Source organism: Henckelia pumila, chromosome 4 (assembly GCF_033568475.1).
Source record: "Henckelia pumila isolate YLH828 chromosome 4, ASM3356847v2, whole genome shotgun sequence".
NCBI classification, from domain to species: Eukaryota; Viridiplantae; Streptophyta; class Magnoliopsida; order Lamiales; family Gesneriaceae; genus Henckelia; species Henckelia pumila.
This window is the reverse complement of record NC_133123.1, coordinates 157,087,150-157,112,113: the sequence shown is the minus strand read 5'-3', so window position 1 is coordinate 157,112,113 and position 24,964 is coordinate 157,087,150. Positions and strand designations below refer to the sequence as shown.

Below are 24,964 nucleotides of genomic sequence, written 5' to 3'. Positions count from 1 at the left end.
ATCGTGGCCAAGAATCTTCTGGCCAAGGCTGGATCTTACGACAAGGTGACGCTGGAGAAATTTCAATACATGGCTTGTATTGCCTCCAAGATCAACATAAACTGGTCAGACATTCTGTTCAATATTCTATGTGAAATGATCAGGGGCAAAGGGCAATCCGAGGGATTTGCTTTGCAAATCTGCCACATCTTGGGCGTCCTTGGAGTAGACTTTTCCAAGACTGAGCCTCTGCATCCCACCAAATGGCTCAACAAGTCTACGATTCTCAAATTCCTGAACAAGAAAGAGACTGCGGTCGACACCTTGCCCTCAACCGCAAAGGTTATTGCTATCCCTCAACCGCTTTCAACGGTTTCGGTCGTGGCCAAACCAGTCCATACCAAAAAGTCTGCCAAGCGTCAACTGATCATCGAATCTGACTCTGAAGATGAATCACGTGAGAATGTTCCACTGATTCAAGCTTTCAGCAGGTCATCCCCTTCGGTCTCCAAAGCAGCTGTGTCATCCACGCCTGCAGGCGAGAAGAAGAGGCAGCACAAGAAGCTAAAGTCTCTTTCTGGACTTGCTCCTACCCTGCCAACGGTCGAGACTACTACCGTTGTAGCTTCTACTGCTCCTCGTCCTACAAAAGGTGTGATAATCCGGGAAGGTGCCTCATCAGCTCCTGAGGTCACTCTAGCTGATCCCAAAGACAAAGGGAAAGGTGTGATGATCTACACACCCAAGGCTCAACCAGCAGCTACGATAGAACTCAATATGATCATCTCCCACGTGCTCCGTACTGTTAAGCGTCATCTACAACGTTTTGACAGATGGCATCACTCCCGCACTCACTTGACACTCGCTCAAATATTTCCTAAATGGAAATCTCTAAACGTCATTGAGCAGAAGATGCTTCTATTTGCTGATACTGAAGACATCGTGGAGGCTCTGGGAAGAAGACATCTCATAGACTTGAAGCTTCGAGGAAGCCTGCTATCACTGCTAATTAATGAGCGTGTCAAGAATTTCAAATCCAAGAGTCCTACCGCTGCCGATGACTTTGTGATTTTGACTGGACTACAGGATAGTCTACGTCAAATCACTCAACTACTTCAGCACTTCCAAGCTCTCAACAATGTCAAAACACCAGCTTCAGCAGCCTGTTTGCAAGCTTATGTGCTGGAAGCACAAGTGATGATGAAAACCTTTCTCACTCAAGATCAGGGTGAAGAAGACGTCTATGCTCTCCCTTCTTCAGATGGGATTCTGACCGATCTCATCACTGCTGACCTCTTTCAATCATATGCTCTAAGATCGAATGTGGCAGCATCTTCATCGGTCGACCCCTCCTCAACCGCAGTCCAAGCAGTTACTCAACCGGAAGCAGTTGTGATTGCTCACTCCTCTCCCGTGACGACCGCTCACACTTCTCCCGGTCATTCACAAGATGTTTTAGAAGTGGTTGCACAAGAGATACCTGTCACCTCTGTGACAGAGGCTCCTTGCAGTAGTGAAGCAACAGTGCCTCCAACGGAGATATCAAGCACTATTGTATCACCTGCATCTCCAGAACAGCAAGTGACTGATGCTGATCCAGCACTTCAACCGTCTCCATCTACTGAAAAGTTTATGGAAGATCTCATTATGGATGAACCAAGTGCTGATCCTGGTACTCCACCAACCATATTGGCTGCAGTCGAAACTATTACATCTCCAACTGTACCATTATTGGAAGGTCCATCGGGTAGCTCTCCAGCAAGTTCACCCGCACCACATCATCGTGAGTCTAGCCCGGTTTCACCAAGAAATGACCCAGAAGGGCAAATGATTCAGACTGATGATTCTTTAATTGAAGCCATGGCCGCAGCTCTAGATCATACCTTGATAAATCGGCTTCATGAGCTCATGCAAACGGTTAGGTCCTTCTCTCAAGACATAACAAACTCATCCTTATCGGTCGATAATTCACGCCAGACGATGATTCGGCATTTCGAGACCGTGTCTCGAGACCTTGCTCGTCTGTCCACAGAGATCACTAATCATCATCGCACTCAAATCAACACGCTCTCTACCGTCTCCGAACAAGTTATCCGATCCGAAAATCGCCTTCATAAGCAGTTGAATGATCGGATGGACACTATGCAAGCCACTCTACTTGCTCAAATCGATGCAAAAATAGACACTATGCAAGCCTGCCTTGGCACTCAACTCACTGAGGTCATCCTTCGGCTCAACCAAGGTGATGCCAAAAAGGGGGAAGAAGAGCAACGTAGAGCAGCAGAGGCAAGAAGACGTGAAGAAGAGTCCAGAAGAAAAGAAGAAGCCGACAGAAGAAGAAGAGAAGGCGATAGGTCAGGAGGAGCCAGTTGGTTCAAAAGATGAACAACTTATCTCTTCTTTACTTATCGCAGCTGCAGTATTTTTTTCTGTAGGTGTAATAAAAATGCTTATTGTACTTAATGAAATTCATTCTCTCAATGAAGTTCATTTTAATGCTTTCATATTGTTCTTGGAGCACTTAAGTTTTGTCATCACCAAAAAGGGGGAAATTGTTGAATCCGATATTTTGGTGATAACAAACAACAACTCATTGTATAGGAATGTGCTGCCAACCATTGTATTTCAGGAATCTACTACAACTTCTACCGGAAGCTTGTCAACCGCCTTTGCTCTCGACCGGCTGAAGTCACAAGCCTATCGACTGGCTATCAAAACCAGCAGAGGATAAATCTATCTACCGGAAGCTTGTCAACCGCCTTTATCTCTCGACCGGTTGAAGTCACAAGCTTATCGACTGGTTATTCAAACCAGCAGAGGACAAATATCTCTACCGGTAGAATGCCAACTGCCTATCTAGATATCTCGAGACAAGTACCTGTGACAAGATGTTCTTTGCAGGATCTTTTATTAAAAGCAGAACCGGCGTTTCAGAAGATTTGTTGACTCCTGCAAATCAAGACAACAGGTTGTACCAAAATGGCAAAAACACAGAATGACTGCAGATAAAGCATTCGACCGTTTATTCCAGTTTTGGACCCTGGAAGTTGTCTGCAGTGTACGATCCTCATGCAGAATCATCAATGCATTTATGAGCATTAAATGTGCATTCAATGCAGCATCAGAACGTTCAAAATAAAGACGTTGATGATTGACCTATATAAAGGGAAGATTGCTCAAAAAGAGAATAACAACAAGAACAACAACAAGTGATACGAGACAACGAAGAGAGACAAGCAACTCAGAAAAATTTCAATCACTTGACTAATATCAAAAGTCCTCATCTGATATACTTGAGCACACTTACAAGATCATTCATCTGCTGCTCAAATAAACCCTCGCCTACAGTTCACATATCTGATCGTCAAGGATCATCCTAGGGTTTTCAAGCCTCTCGACCGCTCTGCAGTCTGAGAAGCTCAACTCAACTATACTCAGTGTTGAAGAGACTTGAAGCTGCTCTGAAAGCTTCCACCAGTCTGATAAGAACTGAGAATCTTATCTGTGTAAATCTAGGAGTTTCGGATTAGGCATTGGATAAGTCCTAAGTCTGAAGTGGGTGTATTACAAGACGTTGTAATAACCAAAGTCTTCTAGTGAATTCCTTCCTAAGTGGAAGAAGGGGAGACGTAGAAGGATTAAGCCTTCGAACTTCCATAAAATCGTGCTTTAGCATTTACTGCCATTTATCTTACATCCTGCTCATACATTGCATTATAAACTTTGCATCACTAAAACCTCTGAACTATTTCCGCACTATTTAAGTTGTTCAAAACGTTTTAGAAGTTGAGAAAACTGATTAAGTGAACTAAACCTCACTTGATCATTTTAAAGAAGAAGAAGAAAAGTTTCAGAGTGTATTCACCCCCCCTCTACCCTCTGAACCGATCCCAACAGAATATATTAGTAAAGAAGTCTAAAAAACTATTACTAAATATATGGATATGTTTATATATTTGGAAAAAAAACGTGACCTATATAATCGAGATAGAGGTTTACAAATCAAGGATTAAAGACATCTTTTATAGGAAAAAAAAAAGGAAATTAGATTTTAGTTATGTAAGTTGACTATTTTTGGGTTTTAGTTCTTTAATTTGTTAAAGTTTGATTTTCATCAAATAAAATCGATTTTTTTTGGGTATTTTTTTTTATCGGAGCAACTAAACCCTCCGAATAAGATTATTCGACATTGATTCTCTCTTATATAGTCATATGGTACAAATAAGCTCCCTTATATACATTAAACTAGGGTGGATTTTTGGTATATCGTATCAAAAATATTGGTATGAAAAAAATTCATATCGATATCTTATCGAAATTTCGAAATTTTGGTATAGAAAAAATACATACTGATATCGTACAGATACCGAAAAAAATTTGATATATCAAAAAAATGTCTATATCAAAAAAGTTTCGATACGATATCCCAAAAAATTGGTATTTTGATTCGGTATCTCATCTCTACATTAAACTCCATCTAATCAAAATAAAACAGATTAACACTCAATATTTCAAAATGAAAGGAAAAAAAAATTCTTATTAACGCTCAATATTTCAAAGTGAAAGAAAGAAATTTTTTTTCATCTTAATCGGGTAGATTTTAATATATGTAATATAATTTTACTATAGTAACATGAGTAATCACACATATGAAATAATATTGATGTCAAATAAATAATATTCATTATATTTAGTGGCTTCAAAAACAAATAAGAACCAACCCCAAAACCAAATCTAATTTATGAGATAAAAACCAAACTTCGACCTCACGATATCAAATTACATGTAAATACCAAAATCTCAATGTTACGACACAAAATATCTTTCGAAAACTCAGCATAAAAAGCAACATTAGACAAGCCACAAGTCGGTTTTGTCTATGCTATCCCAATGGGAATCCAACGGCCCATATTTTTTGGGATTTAATATAATCTCATTTGAAATGAGATCATATCAAATTCCAAAAAACATGGGCCCTTGGATGTAGCACATGGGTAGACCACTATCCAAATGGGAATCCAACAGCTCATATGTTTTGGGATTTAATATAATATCATTTGAAATGAAATCATATTAAATCCAAAAAAATATGGCCTTTGAATATAGCACATGGGCAGTACAAAGCCCCACAAGTCCTACCTACAGTATGATTTATTCGTCTTTTTCACAGTCATCGTGGCCGTTGAAACAACACGTGGACACATGAACGTAAGGCCAGGATCTCCCTTTGAAGAATCTGGGATCACCACCAAAGAGATCCTCTATACATTTGTGCCTTTTCCCGTCTGAAATACAGGAACTTTCTTTCATTCGTGGATTTCCCCGAAGCTCAGCGACGGAGAAACTAAGATAACCAAATCCCTACAAATACACTCCCCCCGCATTTTTCTGTGAGCAAAAGTTTCGATCTTGAAGCAGTTTAAGCCACCCCATTTCGATTCATCACCACCTACCTCAAAGGTGAGATCTTTTTTCTTTATCTTGCTGATTTTACGAGGTTTTGAGCCGTTTGAATCTTAGATCTAGCTCTTTTTCTTGAAATTGTGAATTTGAACTGCATCGTGGCTAATGGGCAATGAGATTTTTATGTGATAGATATTGACTTTGGATTGAGAAGAGATAATCCTTGTTCGTTTTTTCTTGTCTTCTGTGTGAGCAACGGAGAAATAGGTAGATTTTTAGTTTCTTGCCTTGTTTGGATTGCATGTGGAGGTAGATTAGTGCTTGATCTTGGAGTAAATGTTCGATAGAATCACTTTGATTGGATGGATCAGTGTTTGGGTGCGAGGCCCTAATCTATTACAAGGCAAAAAGAGTTTAGAAAAATTATTTCTGATGGATCTTGCTTGAGTCTGGATAGATAGGTCAAGGTGCGAAGTAGCTGATGCAATTTAGATCTTCTAATCTGCCATCAACTTATTGTTTCCGATTTGGTGGAAATTGAAGAGGAGCCGAATGCGGAACGCTTGAATTGATATGGGATCAGATCTGTCTTTGCTTTATTTTCTTTCAGGCTAACAACACAATTTGAGCTTCTATTGTTCTGTTAGAGATTTTAAGCAGGATGCTTAAAGATCTAGTCTATATCTGTCCTTGTCAGTAGACATTTTCTGGTCTTTCTCTAGGGTTTTAGATGCGGTTGTCGTTGCCTGTTTGATAGAAGTTGACATATTTTGAATTATCTGTTGAAATTAAGTTTGTGCATATAGCTGGTTCATTCTGACTCAGAGGATTGTTTCTTAGTTAGATATTGGAGCGATGTTGTGCCCAATGTTCTAAAAAGCTGTAGGCGGGCGGCGACCCACTTTCTAGTCACCTAGGCGGTTTTTTTAAACCTAAGTAATAAGTAACTTGGGATGTTCATGAGTTCACTATAAAATATATTTTTTATGTCTTTGTTTTTCAGTTTTTGTACTTCAGTTTTTGTACGAAACTCTTATAAAATTTTAATAATAATAATAATAATAATAATAATAACAACATAGAAATTAATAAATATCAAATTTTCATATGTAATATTTCATTTAATTTTTTTGTTTGACTTTCTTTTTTGCGCTTCTTCTTTCTGTGTTTGTTTCTCGCGTCGCGTATCACTCTTTTAGTTTTTGGTTTTAAAATTGTTTTTTAATAAAAAATAGTAACAGCCTAGGCAGATTTCTGCCCGCCTAGACGAATTATGGCCTGCCTAGGCGGCTTGGGCGCCGCCTAGGCGGGAGATTAGGTGGGCAACGCCTAGAGGCATAGCCTAGCAAAAAAGCGAGGCGGTGGGCAACCGCTTACCGCCTAGGCGGCGCCTAGGTAGGCCTTGTAGAACACTGGTTGTGCCTAGTTTCTATATTGCACAGAAACTTAAGAATCGATTTCATTTTGTTTTTGTAATGACTAATGAGGAAATCCATGAATAGTATCTGTTGCTTTTGATTTATTCGAAGCATTGGTTATGGTTACTTGGTATAAACTGGTCTAGTTTTAGTCGGCCTATGTTGGAAATTATGTGACCAACACCTCAACTGTAACACGAATTCATGTTTCTATTCAGGTTGTAAGATGGCAGCAACATTGTCACCCACGCCTCGTGTTAGATCAACAACATTCACTGGCCCCCGAGCTGGCCTGCTCTCACAATCAAAGGCTTCTAGCATCAATATCAATTCGAAAAGCTGCTTTTGGAATTTTAATGGTCTCAAGGCAACAAATAGCACAAACTCTGCATCTCAATCTTCATTTGTAGGCATTGAAAGTCATCATGCATTTCTCAAGTCCTTGCAGATTGCAAAAGCCCAAAGCCAGAACCAAAGATCTTACACATATGCTCCGCCTCAAGCATCCTATAAAGTAGCGGTTCTTGGAGCTGCTGGTGGAATTGGCCAGCCTCTATCCCTTTTGATCAAAATGTCGCCTCTCGTTTCTGCTTTGAATCTTTATGATGTGGCCAATGTCAAGGGAGTTTGTGCCGATCTCAGTCACTGCAACACACCCTCTCTGGTTTCGGATTTTACTGGACCATCTGAGTTAGCCAACTGTTTGAAGGGTGCAGATGTTGTCGTCATACCTGCTGGGGTACCAAGAAAGCCAGGTATGACCCGTGATGACTTGTTCAACATCAACGCCGGCATAGTGAAGTCTTTAGTCGAGGCTGTTGCCGATAACTGCCCTGATGCTTTCATCCACATTATCAGCAATCCAGTCAACTCCACAGTGCCAATCGCGGCCGAGGTTTTGAAGCAGAAGGGGGTTTACAATCCAAAGAAACTCTTTGGTGTCACTACTCTTGATGTTGTTAGAGCCAACACATTTGTTGCCAGGAAGAAAAACAAGAAGCTCATCGACGTTGATGTCCCAGTTGTTGGTGGGCATGCGGGAATTACCATTTTGCCCCTCCTGTCAAAGACTAAGCCCTCTGTTACTTTCACCGATCAAGAAGTGCAAGAGCTAACCGTGAGGATTCAAAATGCAGGGACTGAAGTCGTTGAGGCAAAGGCAGGAGCAGGATCAGCCACCCTTTCAATGGCTTACGCTGCAGCACGATTCGTGGAATCCTCACTCCGAGCCCTTGATGGGGACAGTGACGTGTATGAGTGCTCTTTTATCCAATCTGATTTAACCGAGCTCCCGTTCTTTGCCTCCAGGGTTAAGCTGGGAAGAGACGGGGTGGAGGCTGTGATTTCATCCGACCTTGAAGGCCTAACCGAGTATGAACAGAAGGCGTTAGAAGAACTCAAGTCCGAGCTGAAGGCTAGCATTGAGAAGGGCTTAGCCTTTGTTAAACAACCTGTGACTGCATAAATATTTGATAAATCCGAAGCCATATTTAGTGAAGCAAATAAAGTAATACTGCAATGCAGATTGATTCATGCATCGGCGATCCATTTTTGTAGGCAAGTTGAAGATGAAGCTCCGTTTCGAGTTCGAGTTTTATAGAGTGTACTGAGTGTCCGTTGAGTTTGTTTTTTATTCTGAATCGGGGGTTTTCTGCAAATTTGGTTTGTATTAATAAGCAACATTATATTGAAAATTTGAATTATTACCATGTAGTGAGCATAAATTCTTGATAAAAAAAATCCCATAAACCGAAGAACTCAACCACATAGGTGCGTAAATTATTTCCAATCACACTTTTGTATCTGATGGAATTGCTCACTAACGTTTAATGTTATGCTTAAGTTCTTAAAAAATTATTTCATAGTGTACAATTATAATTATTCAAATCTTTTAAATCGTAAAGTTTTTTTATTCGAATTAGTTTAATCGAATCCGCTTAATTAAAAGTCAAACTTCTGCCTCATACAAGGATGGAAGCGATGAAATAAATCGAATTACATTCTTTAGCTATATCTTTCATAGCAAATATGCTTTTTTATTGGCTGTGTTTAACATGTTTGGTAAAGCCTAACTTCTGTATTAAGACAAACATATGTTAACTACTTAATCATTGTATATTAAATATTCTTCCAATGGTATCAACAACAATATTTATTGATTTGTCCCTTTCGAAAATGTCAACGATAAAATGCCACCTAAATTGGGGTTTTGTCCTATAATGCAAAGGATCAAATACCCATACAACTAAGCATCATGAGCAAATGAATGACAATAAGACAATAAGTCATCAGTTCGTAGATTAGAAGATGAAAGATGAAGATAAATCAACTACTTGGATAAAATAATGTGGATGAAACTAATCTTTTTATAAAACTTGAGTCAAATATTGAACAAAACAACGATGAATGATATTCCATTTATATTTTATTCTCAGCACCAAACAGTGCACAAGTTTCTTATTCTAATCACTTGTACATGGATTTAATTGTAGATGCATACTTTTTAATCAAGATTGTTTACTCTCCCATCAACAACAATCTATTCCAACAAGATCAAATAGCCTCACACCTTTCTGATCAACAAGTTTCCCATCAACTTTTCCTACGTTTCGATTTCACAATACCTTACAAAACTATGTCGAAAATCGAAATACTATCTTCATGTATCATTAAGATGGCATCAACCACCATGAACAATGGCAATGCATCTGCCATTTCAAAGATGGACTTAACTCCATGGGATCTGATGCCACTGCTAATCTGCCCTATACAACAAGGGCTACTCTTTCACAATCCCAACCCCATGCATGATCAATTCAAGAAAACCTTCATCCATCACCTCAAAACCTCACTTTCAAGAACATTAGGCTTCTTCCCTCCCCTGGCGGGGCGACTGAGAGCCACTGAAAACGACGATGGGACGAGCTCTTTCTACATGGACTGCAACAATGCCGGAGCCGAGTTCACTCACGCGAACGCCCCGGGCGTGTCGGTCTCCGACATCTTGGATCCAATCTACGTACCTGAGATTGTCTTCTCATTTTTCACACTGGCTAACATTTCCAACTTGGAAGGGGCTTCTGAGCCATTGCTCGGGGTGCAAGTGACCGAGCTAGAAGACGGGTTTTTCGTCGGTTGCTCCATGAATCATGCTGTAGCGGACGGGGCTTCTTTCTGGCATTTCTTCAATTCTTGGTCTGAAATATCCCGTGGACTCGAAACTATATCCAAGATCCCTGTTTTCCAACGCTGGCTTCCGGGGAAAATCAATCTCCCGATCCATATCCCTCCATTGGAAAGGCGAAACATGTTCGCTGACTTCGATTCAGATCAATCAATGCTACAAAGGGTTTTCCATTTCAGCAAAGAGAACATCACTAAGCTCAAATACAGAGCCAATGCCGAAGCGGGCACCGAAAAAATCTCCTCTTTACAATCTCTGTTAGCTCACATATGGCGATCCGTGCTGCGCGGGCGGCATAACAACAACAACAACAACAAGAACAACAGCAGCATTAATCAAAACCCCGAGAACCAAGAAATTTACTTCATTGTACCCGTCGGCACCAGAGAAAGAATACCTCTGCACAGTTGTTACTTCGGCAACGCGAGTTACGGGGCAACAATTGCCACGAACGGAGACGATATCTTTCATCATGGCCTGGGATACACGGCGATGAAGTTCCACCAACTTGTGAATCAACAAACTAAGGAACAAGCGATCAAAAACATGGAAAATTGGGCGGAAAATCCCGCGATACCTAGTAAGCGTCTGAGCAGTAATATTTGTGTCGTGAGCAATTCGCCGAGGTACGACGTGTATGGGAATGATTTCGGATGGGGGAAACCGATAGCTGTGAGGAGTGGGATGGAGTTGAAAGTTGATGGGAGGATCACGGTTTACCCGGCGGCGGATCCGGGCGGCGGCATCGACGTGGAAGCTTACTTGACGGAGGGAACATTGGAGGCCATGGCAAATGATGCAGAGTTCGTGGAATCTCTTGCCGGAATATGCCATGCACGTTTTACTTCTTGAGAAGGAAATGTTTGCTTACATGTTCTAATTTCTGAAAAATAATATCTTTCTGACTCTCCATTTTTTAAATATTCAAATATTGATTTTAATATAATAAGAAGTTTTTTTTTGGCATGTTATTTGGGATTTTTTTGGTCAAATTAATGTATATCATGTTATCAATATGGAAAACTCATCTTGATCTTTTTAATTACTTGAATTCTAAATTTAATGTTTGAGAGAATTTTTAAAAATCATTTCTCAGCTTTTTTATAATAAAATTTTGAAAAAAAAAAAAAACTGACCAAATACTAACTTAATTAGTCATTTTGATTCGATTTTTTTTTTGGTTTTTTTAGGGTAATTGTAATTTTAGCTTGAAATCGATGACTAATTAATGATATGACAAAAAAATTATGGATTTTTCAATTTTGAGAGTAATATTCCAAATTGAAATGCAACATATATACATTTCATCAAATCAAACTAAAATGCCAATTCATAGAATTTAGTGGAAGGAATACATTTTTTTTTTCGAAATCAATTTGTTTAATTAATTTAATCTTCTAAAAGAAACAAGATACTTAATTAAGACGACTATATATCATATATGTGTATATAATCTTGGTTTGATGTGGAAGCTATTTAGGTGGCATTTTAATTTGTTGTCATGTCATCATCTTACTCACCAATTTCCGATCACAATTATAATTCCGTAAAGATAGGATCAAAATAGAAAAAAAAATTAAAATTTAACGGAGGAATATCCAAGTTTGACATGTTTATAAGGCTAAAAGAGAAAAAAAAAAAAAGAAAGAAAAGAAAAGTAAAGCTAGATTATCAACTATTTGTTCAAATGTTTATTTTTACTATTTTTATCATTAATGGTATAAAATAACATCATGTACAACACCACGACATTTGTTTTATTTAAAGATTGTCTTTTATAGTTTTAAAATTTGTTTTTACGTTATTCTTATTAGTCATTATAAAATTAAAGTTGTTTATATTTTAATTTAAGACTCAAAATTTTTCACATCATTCATCAATTTAATTATACCACACACGAGATATAATCCGTGCATCCCACAGATGAAATACTAGTTCTTTCTATAAGTTAATTTGTTAGGTGAGTTATATCCTAATTCATAATTTTAACTTGATATCAAAATTTAAGTTAAGCGGTGAGTGATATATATGAACTATTCATCATAGGAAAATGATGTGTCAATGTCATCTCTTTGAATCAATACTTTAATATTTTTTGTAATTAATATCTTTTAAAAAATATGACACCCGTGATATATACATATATATCCATGCAAATATGAAAGCCATGCACGTACGTACTTTCACCAAATAAGAAAGATTCACATATCCAAAAATCCACCCTTATCATGAAAAGTGAAAAGTAAATAATGTAACATAGATAAAAACATGTCGGGCTAAAAGTTAGTTTTGTAAATTTTTTTAAAGAGCAGATTTTTGTCGGATAGTCTCAAAGTTCTATATTTGCGAAAGGTTGTGGATTTGCCTCATATGACATATCTATAATGAAAGAATACTGTTGGTATAAAATGAAATATTTTTCATGCATATGGTCACAGATCAAATATGAGATTTGTTTCATAAAATAGATTAATTTGTAAGATCAAATAATAGGATTTTTGTAAATTTTTAATTGATACACTGTCAAATTTAATATACTTCCTCGACATAAATATTTTGACTACTAATGTTTCATTGGGATAAATGGATTTAAGAATGTGAGATTTCAAATCCAAATAACTAATTCATCCGTTTTGTTTGGTGAAATCTACTTGACAATGAATTTCATATCCTATATACTTTGAACTCATTATGATCAGCTTTTTTCAGATAGACGTGCATGCAGGTACCTAATTGAACTCATGATGAAACTTAATTTTATAATATTGTATTGATATTTCTAGAATTAATTGTAGATTTTTGAATTTGATGTTGCTAAAAATTTTGGCAGGACATTCAGGTGCAGGGAGGTGGAGCTTCTTCGAGTCAAAGGCATGACTAAGTAGAATTTCGAATTGTTTTCTCCAAGTTAGTGGCGCATAAATGAACACCGATGGAAAACGACGTTAATATTCGGGCTTTTAGTTCGAAACTGGGGCATTCTATCTATATACTTTGGCACAACTCACAAGCATAAAAACAGTCCCTAATAACTTACAAATTTATAATAGAAACCATCTACGTCCAAAATGAAAATGAAAAATTCATTGGCTGGCTTTTTCATTACTAGCAAAACTAATATCAACAGCATAATCCTCATTAATCATATATAACATTCTTAAAGCTACACACCTCCAGAAAACCTCACATCCTCGATTTGTGAACCTTGCTGCAAAGTTGATTAGAAGCCTACCCACTTCTTTTTCCTTATTCGCGATAGTACAAAGCTGCAAATGTGTTGGAGTGTGCAGAACTCTTTCATCATTTAATCTCAAGATTTGAAGGTGGGTCCACAAAGATGGGATAACTTATAGATTAGAATGTTGATTGATAAGTGATTGATAAGGGAAGATAAATATGTATTTGATAGTTTTTTTTATGTTTGATATGATTTTTAAAAGTGGGATAAGTTAGTATAAATAATTTAGGTTGACCAAAATGTTCTTCTCTCAATTATTATTATTAAAAACAAAGTTATTCAAAAGAGTTGCGTTTTTTTATTATTTATAGTGAATGAATATTTTTGTAAATTACTTTTGTAATCAATGTGGATAAATATAATCCAACCTAGATTGTGTTGATGAGTTGTCAATGAGTTAGTCCAACTTTTGTCAATCCATATCATAGTCAACTACAAAAATCAATTTAAACATGAGTTTCTTTAACAATCCAGGCTTAATTAAGCTTACCAAACTGGGCCTTAGTTTCGAAGGTGGTGTGGTCTAGGAATTTGAAAGAAAGTGCTCAAGAGATAGTCCAAAGAAATCTGCCTAACCTTTCGATCGAGAAATTCAAGTCTGAATTTTCGAATTGTGATTCCCAAGTTTTTGGGTTCAAGCCTCGCCAATTCAAGTTATTCGATTTCGCACGTGTGACTGTAAATGGGCTTTTGTTTTAAATATTATGTATGCTTTAAAATTTCGATCGTTCATGTTAATTATTAAAATCTTGTTATGTAATATTATTCATGATGATATTGTGTTAAAAATATATTTTGGCATTGTTATGACTCGAATAATGAAGGGAAAGGAAATTTCCAAACCATGTTATGTTATGACCCTGATACGGTGGGTAATAATAATCGTTCTATGACCTCACCCCTTAGAGAGATTACATACAGGGGACTGATCAGTTAGCCACGATTAATGAGAGAAATTTCAGTGTCTTGTCAAAAATTATGTTATGGCATGTCAAATATGTTATGATGTTATTTATGCTATGCTATGTTGAGACATGATATGAAATGTTTATGATTTGAATTAATTTATGAATTTTTGAAATAAATATATATATTATACATTTTGGTTTGAACGATCAGCCCTCACTTGCTGAGTGTTTCCCAAAACACTCATCCCTTACATTTCCCTCCCAGATGATGAAGATGATGATGTGGAAGTTCGTGAACAAGATATGTTTTGGGGATGGTGATAGATGATCAATAAGACTAAATTTTGTTATGTTTATTTTTGGGATTTTTGCATTAATATTTTGTTGTTAAGTTTTTAGACGCTTCCGCAGTTGTTTTGTTATTTTGGATTTTATCGAGTTGTAAGACGATGTTTTGGAGTTTATTTATGATAATAGACTAGTTTGGTTTATACTGTACTACGAGGCTGGTTGTTTTATAAATTTTGTGAATTTGAAACAACGCCGGTGGCACGACTCGATCTCGGGGCGTGACATTGAAGTGCTATCAGAGCCGCCAGGTTCATAAATCCGGATGGGATTCCGTACCGAAAATTTGACGTTGTCAAAATTCAACCCAAGCTCAGCGTATCCTGACCTGAAACGACCCTCTGAATCGAACACATACCTTGTATGATCAGTAACGCTTTTAGCCCAAATTTGATCGTTTAAGCCTCCGAATTTGCGTTTTTGCTAATTTTGGAAAATTTTGAACGACCCATACCTTTTCGTGGGAAACTAGGAATTTGATTACGTCAACTGTCCCATACTTCTTATGATCAGTAGTTTCAATCCTAGGAAAATCTCAAAAGTTTCCATTTTTGAAAAAATTGTCGAAAAACCTCGTCCAACTTAGATGCTGCTTGAGTATCGTCGAAAAACCATTGATCGGATTTAAAATTATTCACCATAGTTTTGATATCTTGATATTTTTAGACTTCGTTCTTTATTTTGTTTACCTTCACGACATTTTGAGAATCAATAAAATAAGTTTTATTCTTTTGATTAATTATTGATTCGTTTATTCCGATATTTCTTTTCTCCTAAAAAAATTATATTTCGACAAGCTCTTAGAATTCCTTTCTTATAGAAAATGGCAGGCGAACCCCCAAGAACACGCAACAACAACCGTGGGGATAATGCGAATCCACCACCAGGAATCAGTCTTAGCAGAGAAGACCTTGCGGCTATCGCAGCAATAGTGGCAACGACCCTCCAAGGGATGGAAAATACAAATGGAAACGGAAACGGAAACGACAATGGCAATCCGCCACCTCCTCCACCTGCTCAGAATGGAGTCAAATTCCATTATGAATCTCTTCGCAAGAATCGAACTGAGATGTTCAAGGGAGATGCTGACCCAGAGGTGAGACGAAATTGGATGAAGAAAATGGAGGACCAACTGCGTTTACTTGAAGTCTCTGAAGCACTTAAAGTGGAGGTGAATTTCCTTTTCTGGAGGACAAGGCAAGGAAATGATGGGAAGCCATTTCACCTGCTATGTTAGCCGCGGGGCCAATCACATGGCAACAGTTCTGTACTGCGTTTTTAAAGAAGTACTTTCCAGCGGAGGTTCGTATACAAAAGCTAAGCGAATGTGAAAACCTCACGCAATCTTAAGACATGACAGTGGTGGAGTACACTTCCAAGTTCAACGAGCTCGGGTCTTACGCCCCTACCATTATGGGAGATGAGGATCTGAAGTTTCACCGATTCAAAAAGGGGTTGAATAGCCAAATCCAGTCAGCGTTAGCAGTTAATCAGCCTGCCAACTTTGCAGACTTGATGGGAGCAGATATCCGTGCTGAATCGGATATCCAACGTCGTGAAAACGACTTCAAGAACAAGCGACCTCTGTCTGACCAATATTTTGCAATCGGGCCAAAACCCAAGCGCCCAAACCAATATGGTGGACCGCCCAAGGGAATGTACTTGCAATTTCCATCACGAAGGGGAATGTCATCGGAAAACCGGCGCCTGTTTTAATTGTGGGAAGTTGGGGCATCAAATGACTGATTGTCCTGAACCAGTAAAGCAAAGGACCAGGCCGAATGCTAGTACTGCGCAGGCCCAACCAAAAGAGACGAAGCCCAATGCCCATGTGTTTGCTGTCACACAAGAAGAGGCAGATGATGCGAATGAAGTCGTGGCAGGTACCATTTTAATCAATACTAATCCTGCATATGTTTTATTTGATTGTGGTGCCACTCATTCGTTTATATCTAAGAGATTTACTAAGAAGATATGGCTTATCTCTGAGAAACTAACTGAAACACTAAGAGTAGCATCCCCTACTAACAAGATAATTGAGACACTCAAGATACATAGAAAATGTAAGATATGTGTCTGTGAACAAATCTTTGATGCTGATTTGGTTGAACTAAACATGATGGAATTTGATGTCATCCTTGGGATGGATTGGTTATCTAGAAACCATGCAGTGGTTAGTTGTCGGGATAAGAATGTTAAACTTCAAACCCCAAACCACGAAGAAATTGCATTTCAAGGCAAGACCAAGATGTGAAAACCCCTTTTGTCAGCCACCCAAGCATTGAAGGCGATGAAAAGTGGCAAAGAAGTTTACCTGGCTATGGTAAGCTAGGTAAAAGAAGAACTAGAGCTCAAAATAGAAGACATTCCGATTGTACGAGAATTTTTGGATGTCTTTCCGGTGGAACTGTCCAAAATGGTTCCAGATCGGGAAATTGAATTTGAGATTCAACTAGAACCGGGTGCTGCTCCGATTTCGAAAGCCCCTTATCGAATGGCACCAACGGAACTCAAGGAATTGAAAGAGCAACTACAAGAGTTGTTGGACAAGAAGCAAGTTAGACCGAGTGCGTCCCCGTGGGGAGCCCCCGTCTTATTTGTCAAAAAAAAGGATGGAAGCATGAGAATTTGTATAGATTACAGAGAGCTCAACAAGATCACAATCAAGAACAAGTATCCTCTTCCAAGGATAGACGACTTGTTTGATCAACTTAAAGGTGCTACTGTTTTCTCCAAACTAAATCTCCGGTCGGGCTATCACCAATTAAAGGTAAAGACAGAGGATATTCCAAAGACGGCTTTTCGAACAAGATATGGACACTACGAATTTTTAGTAATGTCGTTTGGCTTGAAAAATGCCCCTGCAGCATTTATGGACCTCATGAACCGGGTGTTCAAACCATTTCTTGACAGATTCGTGGTGGTTTTTATTGATGACATCCTCGTTTACTCACCTGGTGAAGAGGATCACGAAGAACATCTCCGTATTACACTGCAAACCTTAAGGGATAATAAAGTTTACGCCAAATTCAAGAAGTGTGAATTTTTGTTGAACAGCGTGGCATTCTTGGGACACGTAATCTCAGCAGTCGGAGTCTCGTTGGATCCCAAGAAAGCTGAAGCAATAACAAACTGGCCTAGACCCAAGACAGTGACTGAAATTCGAAGCTTCATGTGGTTAGCTGACTATTATCGAAAATTTGTTGAAGGATTTTCTTCAATAGCTATACCTCTTACGAAACTCACCCAAAATAATGTAAAGTTCGATTGGAATGAAGACTGTGAAAAAAGTTTCGGGACCTTGAAGGAAAAGTTAGCATCTACACCCGTACTAGTGCTACCCGAGGAAGGGAAAACTTTTGCAATTTATAGTGATGCATCGAAGAGAGGTTTAGGATGTGTGCTGATGCAAGAAGGAAGGGTGATCGCCTACGCATTTAGGCAGCTGAAACCTTATGAGAAAAACTATCCCACTCATGATCTTGAGTTAGCAGCAGTAGTGTTCGCATTAAAAATTTGGAGGCATTATCTCTACGGTGCCAAGTGTGAAATTTTCACTGACCACCAAAGTATCAAGTATTTATTCACGCAAAAAAAGCTGAATATGAGACAAAAAAGATGGACCGAACTCTTAAAAGATTACGATCTAATCATAAGCTATCATCCAAGTAAGGCCAATAAAGTGGCTGACGCCTTGAGTCGAAAGAACATGAGCAAAAATGTTCTAGCTTCATTAACGGCTCAACCGTGCCTCCGAGAAACAGTCAAATTGAGTCAAGAGCTAGATCCGTCGTTGGCTAAGTTCAAAGAGAAAATCAAGGAGGGTAAGTTACCAGACTTTCAAGTGGATGATAAAGGAGTTCTATGGATGAAAGGACAACTGTGGGTACCAGACGCCAGTGACCTTCGGAATGAAGTCATGTCTAAAGCACAAAAGTCAAAATTCTCAGTTCATCCGGGGAGTACAAAGATGTATAGACAACCGTTGATAAATTTTCCAACAGTTGTTTTCCAACACGTCGTAAAATTTTTGACGTTTCTTTAAAAACCGTCGAAAAATATAATCCATTTTTTTTTTAAATTCGGTGCTATTATATATATACATTATATAATATATGTAATATATATTTATAATATATACATAATTAATAATAGTAAAAAATTAAAACATAAATTAATGACATACAAAGTAACAGATAAACACATAAATATTATTAAAATTTAGTTCGAACTATAAATGAACGATAAATACTACGACATAAATGGACTGTAATCCGGAGGAGTCTGTGTCTCGTCGTCGTCGTCATCGTCATCCTCCTCATCCTCTCCATGCTGATGATGATGGGTGAGCTCCTGTATAAGCAACGTCGTGCTCCTCAACTTCCATCCGCTTTGTGGAGCACGGGTGTCGCTGGCGGTTTTTTTTGTTTACCCTTTTTAAGGGCAGTCATCAACGAAGCCATCACTCGTCGCATTTCATCCAGGCTTTTCTTCATCCCTGCATGTTCAGCCTCCATCCGTTGCGACTACTCTCGGGCGAGCCTATATTCATCTTCTAGTCGTTGGGACTGCTCTTGTGCGAGCCTCGCCTCCTCTTTGGCGGCACGAATCGCCTCATCCTGGGCCGCAACAGTGGCCCTCATCCGACTCGGACCACGTGGACGAGGAGTCATCTCATCCAAGTAAATGATCTCTGCGACAGAACCGATACCATATACTCGTCGATGACTCACACCATCGACTACATCGAAAAAGATGTTGTTCGTCTCCTCAACCGAAGGGTGATCATCTTCACTATGCGCCTCTGCATCCGGCCTGAACGTGTAATTTTCTGATATTCGACGCTCTACCTCCGCCTATTCTCTCAACATTTTATGAATATAAAAACATAAAATGATTTGCAATAACATAAATAACGAAAATCGCATAATTGAATTTGTACGCACCGTAATCCGTCTGGATTTCTCGTCTGCGAATTTCCCATTCGGACATCTGTGCGTAGCAATAAGAAGCTCGTAGCTAGTAGGATCTCGGTTTAGCTCCTTCCGCAGCATCGTACGTGCGTAAAAGTTGTTAGATATATTGTAAATTGATAAGTAAAAATTGAAATTGAAATCCATGTTTTGATGAATAAAATTCTATATTATAAATAAAACTTACCAGATTATCAGCGTACACTGCACATGGCCTCGAGCCGCCCACATGCTTGGTGATACCCGTTCCTGGGCCTTCAGGTTTGCTACGTTTGTTGTTCCTGTAGCTTTGCGATAATCTTTGCCATCCCTCTGTGGCCCAATGTGCCTCGTATCCCGCCCATATATCTCGATCTACAATCTCTGGCACAGTACCAGAAGTCCTCCACTCACATAATGTGCGACGGTAGGACCGAGCACACAAATTTTTCCAAATTTTTCTTGACCTCGTCATTTTGACGCATTTCCCATCTATACTCCAACTGCAATTTCATTAAAAATAAAAATTATACAAAATATAATTATTATTATCTTTGAAAATTATTAAATAATATAAATATAATTAGATACCGCAAACTGCTCAAAACATCAATCATGCTGAGCCTTCGTGACGTGAAACCAGCAGTGTCCGCCAACACAAAGCTGCTGCTTGAATTTCTGCTTCAAGAAACCATGAATCCCATTCTTCGTGGGAAGAAATCTGTGTTTATATCCGTTAATACATTCTCAATAATAAAAACGATACATTAAATTGACAAATATCAATCTGTTACTATTAAAGCATTTTGAACTTACCCTCCATAAGGAGACCAGATAAAAATCCGGTGATCATCATCTTGGTTACCCGATCTCGATCCCGAATATGATAAAAATAAATATAGACCAATTTATAAAATGATTTTAACAAATTATGATGTTTATTTGTTTATAAATTATATATGCAACAAATAATATCTATAAAATCAAATAGGTACACCTATTATTATTATTTTTTAAAAATAATAACCCCTCAAAAAACTAAAGTACACAGAATGACAAGGTAAAGGGGCTCATCAATATGCATATCGTGTTATTAAGTTATATGTACGTCTATTTACAAAATATTGGAAAATCTTTTGATTTTGTAAGTTTTAACATAGGTTTTGTTAAATGTCTTACATTGGACTCAATTAAGTCATTCACAGTTGTATGTATAGTATTTGACAATTCTTTCTATTTCATGTATCAAATTTATCATACCATTCCTCGTTACACTAATAATTGGTTGTAATTAAGTATATCAAGTTTTAATTGCAGCTTAATAATAAATCAGGAAAATATCTGTTTTGGTCAATTGATTTGACTTATTTGGATTTTGCTCCACTAAATTTTTAAAATTTTATTTCGAAGAATTAATTTTTTTATTTTCGATCCTATTTTAATTGTCAAAGTTATAATGTAACAACATGATGATATATTACCAGGTCCGGACCTGTATTCAATGGGGCCTTAGGCGACAAATTAAAAATGAGTCCTCTTGTTAAGGTGAATGACTTTAAAATTTAGTTTTTCAAATCTACATATTATTAAAAATAATAATTCTCAAAATTTTCAATCATCCAATAAAAAATTATGTATTAAAAATTTTTAAAAAACTAAAACAAAATCAACCATTCTAAATCAATAATTCAATATTGAATAGATACAAAATAATAAAACTTGCCCAAAATTCATCAAAATCACAAATTATACCTATTAAAAACAAAAAAGTATTCAAACCCTTATTTAATGAGATATAATGAAAATATTTAGCTGAAATTGAAGGAGGGAAGAAACCTCAAAGAGAAATCTAAGACTCTCCACTTCGTGAGAGCAAAATATAGACAAAGAGAAAGTGCAATTGTGCAAATGTGAAATGCCTAAACGTGATAGGTAGTCCGTGGCCAATAAAATTGATTTATTATTTTATTAGGTCTTTTTGAATTGAGCCATTTTTTTTATTTATAATTGAGTTGATTATGTCATTTGTGCACTAAACATATTAATACATGTATGTATAATAAAAAAAAATTTAAAAGTATTGGGCTTCTGCTGGGTTGGGCCTTGAATCGGTTGTTTGGTTGGCCTCATAAAAGGTTCGGCCCTGTATATTACTGGAAAATATTCATGTAACACGAGAAAAAATTAAATTATCGGATTACATATTAGCAATTGATGAATTGAACCAAATAAAAACTAAAAATCAATGTATCAAAACAAAAATTTTAAAAAACTAATTATGACATCAAAATCAACAAATTAAAGAAGATGAATTATAACGAAGATAAAAAAAAAATCATATTTCTCCTAATAAATTTGGCCTTGTCACAACAATTAAAAAATGCAATATATAAAACATGTGGCAGAGGATTTTTCCAACTATGTCAATAATTCAATCATGGCGGAAGTAACCTTGATTTCTTCATGCCTTGTTGCAATGTCCAACACTAATGGCGGATCCAGGATCGAGCTATCTCCATGGGATCTCCAGTTCATAATACGGCCCCCAAATCAGAGAGGGCTCGTATACAAAAACCCAGATGATCATGAAACCCAAGGATTCAAGAAAACCAGCTTCATCGATCGCCTCAAGAACTCTCTTTCACGGACCTTGGACGACTTCCCTCCATTATCAGGCCGCATCGGTACCGAGAAGAAGAAGAACAAGGAAGATGACACCATGATCTGTTTTTTCATCGATTGCAACAATGCCGGCGCTGAATTCGCTCATGCAATCGCACATGGCATGTCTGTGTCCGATATCGTGGAGCCAGCCTATGTGCCGGAGATCGTCTCTTCGTTTTTCACCTTTAAAGGGGTTTTCAATTGCGACACTTGTAAGCCTTTGTTGGGCGTGCAAGTCACTCAACTTGTGGATGGATTCTTCATCGGTATCACAGCAAATCATGCTGTTGTAGACGGGGAATCCTTCTGGCATTTCGTCAATTCTTGGTCGGAGATTTCCCGTGGGTTTGATGCAATATCAAAGCCACCAGTTCTCCAGCGATGGCTTCCTCCCAATCTCGCCAGTAAGCATCGCCAGATCCCGATTCCGGCAACATCGGTCGACCAAAGAAGTTCCTTGAGTAACCCACCTGCAATATTGCTCGAAAGAATTTTCCATTTCAGCAAAAATAGTATGGCTAAACTCAAAGAAAAGGCAAACACCAAAGCCGGAACCAGCCGAATCTCGACTTTCCAATCACTTTTAGCTCATTTATGGCGATCCGTGAAACGGGTCCGCCTGGAAAATGCTCCTGAAAACAAGGGAATACCCTTCGTTCTGATAATCGGCGCAAGATCAAGAATTCCCCTGCCCCAAGGCTATTTCGGAAATGCAGTTTACGTCGCCTGGACTCTCCTGAACGTGCCCGAAGATCTCTCGGATATTAACGGGCTGGGGCGTGCTGCGCTGAAGCTGCACCGGTTGGTGTGCAGCAAACGGGCCAAGTAGCCGTGTGATATCCTAGTAGGACATCCCGGGTGGCTATCCCCCGGGGTGATACCTTACAACTCGAGTGGTCGGGACAGCGGAGCAAATCCTAGCCCGACTATCTTTAGGAAGTGTGGTGATATCCTAGTAGAATACCCCGGGTGGCTATATCCCGAGTGCCAGGAGTATCTCGGATGATGATATAACCCAGGGAGTCTAAGCACTCTGGAGACCCCGAGAGGTCTGGGGAGAACCCGGGTAAGAGCAAAATAAAGCAAAGCTGGGGGGCCCAAGTTTTCTTTATTCTCAAGGCCAGGAAACAGCCACGTCTGCTTAGAGTGTATCAGGATCAAATCCCCGACCAAATCATTATGGACCACGCTCCAACGGAGTGGGCTCTTTCCTTAAACTACGGGATGTCTAAATCACACGTGAGAAAGAGATCAAAACAAATAGGAATAGGATAATCACAAGTTACCAGGTTGAGCTCCCGGGGCACCGTATGCGTCGATCACCTGGTTAAGGGGATCTTCCACCCGGGTACTCAACCCGTAAGCTATCATATTCTCGTTTGTTAAAAGGACAAGAGAAGAAAAGTTTTTATTGCCAACTAAGGCCAGGCTGCGAACATAAGCCTCCTCGACTTTATAATGGTCAGGGAGCTCAGGTTGCGAGGGGAGACTGGACAAGAACCCGGTCCTAAAAGTAAAAGGAGCCGGGGGACGGATGAAAAAATACCTTTCTTTCCATCCCTTCAAAGAAGAGGGGATATCAGAAAGAAAGCGGGTGTTCAGCCGGGCAGCTAGGGAAAAGGCCCCTTCGTTAAATCGACAGGTAAAAAAATAGTGAAGCACGAGAGGGGTGATAGCTAAATTGTGCATTTTAAAAAGAATGTAAGTGGAGGCCATAATTCGGAAGGAGTTTGGGTGGAACTCTAAAGAAATCGGCAACTGCCAGGTAGAAGGGAGGAATAGGAAATCGAAGACCACTGCGGATTTGATCTCGAAAGAAGGTATAACAACCTGCCGGAGGGGTGTCAGGGGTGCTCCCTGGTAAAGGGCGGAATAAAGAATACGACAAAGGGATTTCCCCTGAGCCGCGCAGTTCCTCCGCAGCACCTTGGGATAGGGTGCTGGGAAGATAGGTATACCAACCTAGGGCTGGAGGGGCAGATGCGAGGGGTGTAGGGTTCTTCTTTTTTTTTTTTTTCCTTTTCCCTTCACGTGGGAAGACGAAGCCGCGGAAGTTTTAGGATGAGAGGTTTTTCTAGAAAAACGGGGCCGGGAAGGAAAAGCAGAGGCGGAGCGAGCATCGCTCGAGCTACCGCTTGGCACTTCGTCTCTGGGCGAGCCTTTGGAATTCGCCCCAGAGGTAGAATATGTACCGGTAGACATAAGGGAAGGAGGAACTTACAGTTTAAAGAGCAAATAAGAGAGTGCAAAGGAACGAGTGATGGAAGCAGGAGAAAGGCGCAGGAAACCAGAGGACAATCATGCAAGGAGGAAAACAGTGAGTACAAGGATGAAGGGTCACATGGATTAAATACTCGAAAAGGCCAAAGCAATCTGAGCTGTGTATTTTGAATTGAACGGCACAGATTGTGAGACCCCGTTTCTAATCTTCTAAACTCGAATAATTAATCATAATCGAACACAATAAGCCGCGAAAAACGAATCAAAAGTTTTTTTTTTTTAAAAAAGAAGCCTCGCGCCCGCGCGAGGTCATCACCTCGCGCGCGCGCAGGCTACGCGAGCAGAGACTCGCGGAGATGCTCGCACCCGCGTGAGAAGGGAGCTCGTGCGCGCGCGGGCAAAATATCCCGAGCCTCTTCAAACTCCTCGCGCGCGCGTGAGGTGATGCCTCGCCCGCACGCAGGCAAAATTGGCAGAGGGGTCGAGGAGCCTGCAAAAACAACCAACAAGGAAATTCTAAACATTCCAAGTTCAAACATAATACAAATCAATATTTAGAACATGCCAAATCTAGGTTCTGCCCAAAATACAATAACCAGTCGAGTTTTATAAATGAGTTCCACCGGCTCAACAAAACTAATACAATTCCA

General features: G+C 38.9%; 5 protein-coding genes across 5 annotated transcripts; 4 read left to right on the top strand and 1 right to left on the bottom strand.

Moving 5' to 3' along the window:
- Nucleotides 1–5,240: 5,240 nt before the first annotated feature.
- Nucleotides 5,241–8,566, top strand: LOC140863296 (malate dehydrogenase, chloroplastic-like). Its single transcript, XM_073266620.1, has 2 exons — nucleotides 5,241–5,439; nucleotides 7,019–8,566. Exon 2 carries the CDS (start codon nucleotides 7,027–7,029, stop codon nucleotides 8,263–8,265), a length of 1,239 nt encoding a protein of 412 aa, XP_073122721.1. The 5' UTR covers nucleotides 5,241–5,439; nucleotides 7,019–7,026; the 3' UTR covers nucleotides 8,266–8,566.
- A 763-nt stretch (nucleotides 8,567–9,329) lies between these two features.
- On the top strand, nucleotides 9,330–10,880 carry LOC140867298 (uncharacterized acetyltransferase At3g50280-like). Its single transcript, XM_073272372.1, has one exon. It carries the CDS (start codon nucleotides 9,436–9,438, stop codon nucleotides 10,834–10,836), a length of 1,401 nt encoding a protein of 466 aa, XP_073128473.1. The 5' UTR covers nucleotides 9,330–9,435; the 3' UTR covers nucleotides 10,837–10,880.
- A 5,336-nt stretch (nucleotides 10,881–16,216) lies between these two features.
- On the top strand, nucleotides 16,217–16,732 carry LOC140862162 (uncharacterized). The gene has a single exon (XM_073265162.1). It carries the CDS (start codon nucleotides 16,217–16,219, stop codon nucleotides 16,730–16,732), a length of 516 nt encoding a protein of 171 aa, XP_073121263.1.
- Nucleotides 16,733–19,004: 2,272 nt separating this feature from the next.
- On the bottom strand, nucleotides 19,005–19,905 carry LOC140862161 (uncharacterized). Its single transcript, XM_073265161.1, has 3 exons — nucleotides 19,639–19,905; nucleotides 19,425–19,520; nucleotides 19,005–19,334 (listed from the first exon to the last, which is right to left on the bottom strand). Exons 1-3 carry the CDS (start codon nucleotides 19,903–19,905, stop codon nucleotides 19,005–19,007), a joined length of 693 nt encoding a protein of 230 aa, XP_073121262.1.
- Nucleotides 19,906–21,867: 1,962 nt separating this feature from the next.
- Nucleotides 21,868–23,794, top strand: LOC140866931 (uncharacterized acetyltransferase At3g50280-like). The gene has a single exon (XM_073271993.1). The coding sequence runs from the start codon at nucleotides 21,868–21,870 to the stop codon at nucleotides 22,921–22,923; it is 1,056 nt and encodes a 351-aa protein (XP_073128094.1). The 3' UTR covers nucleotides 22,924–23,794.
- The last annotated feature ends 1,170 nt before the right edge of the window (nucleotides 23,795–24,964 follow it).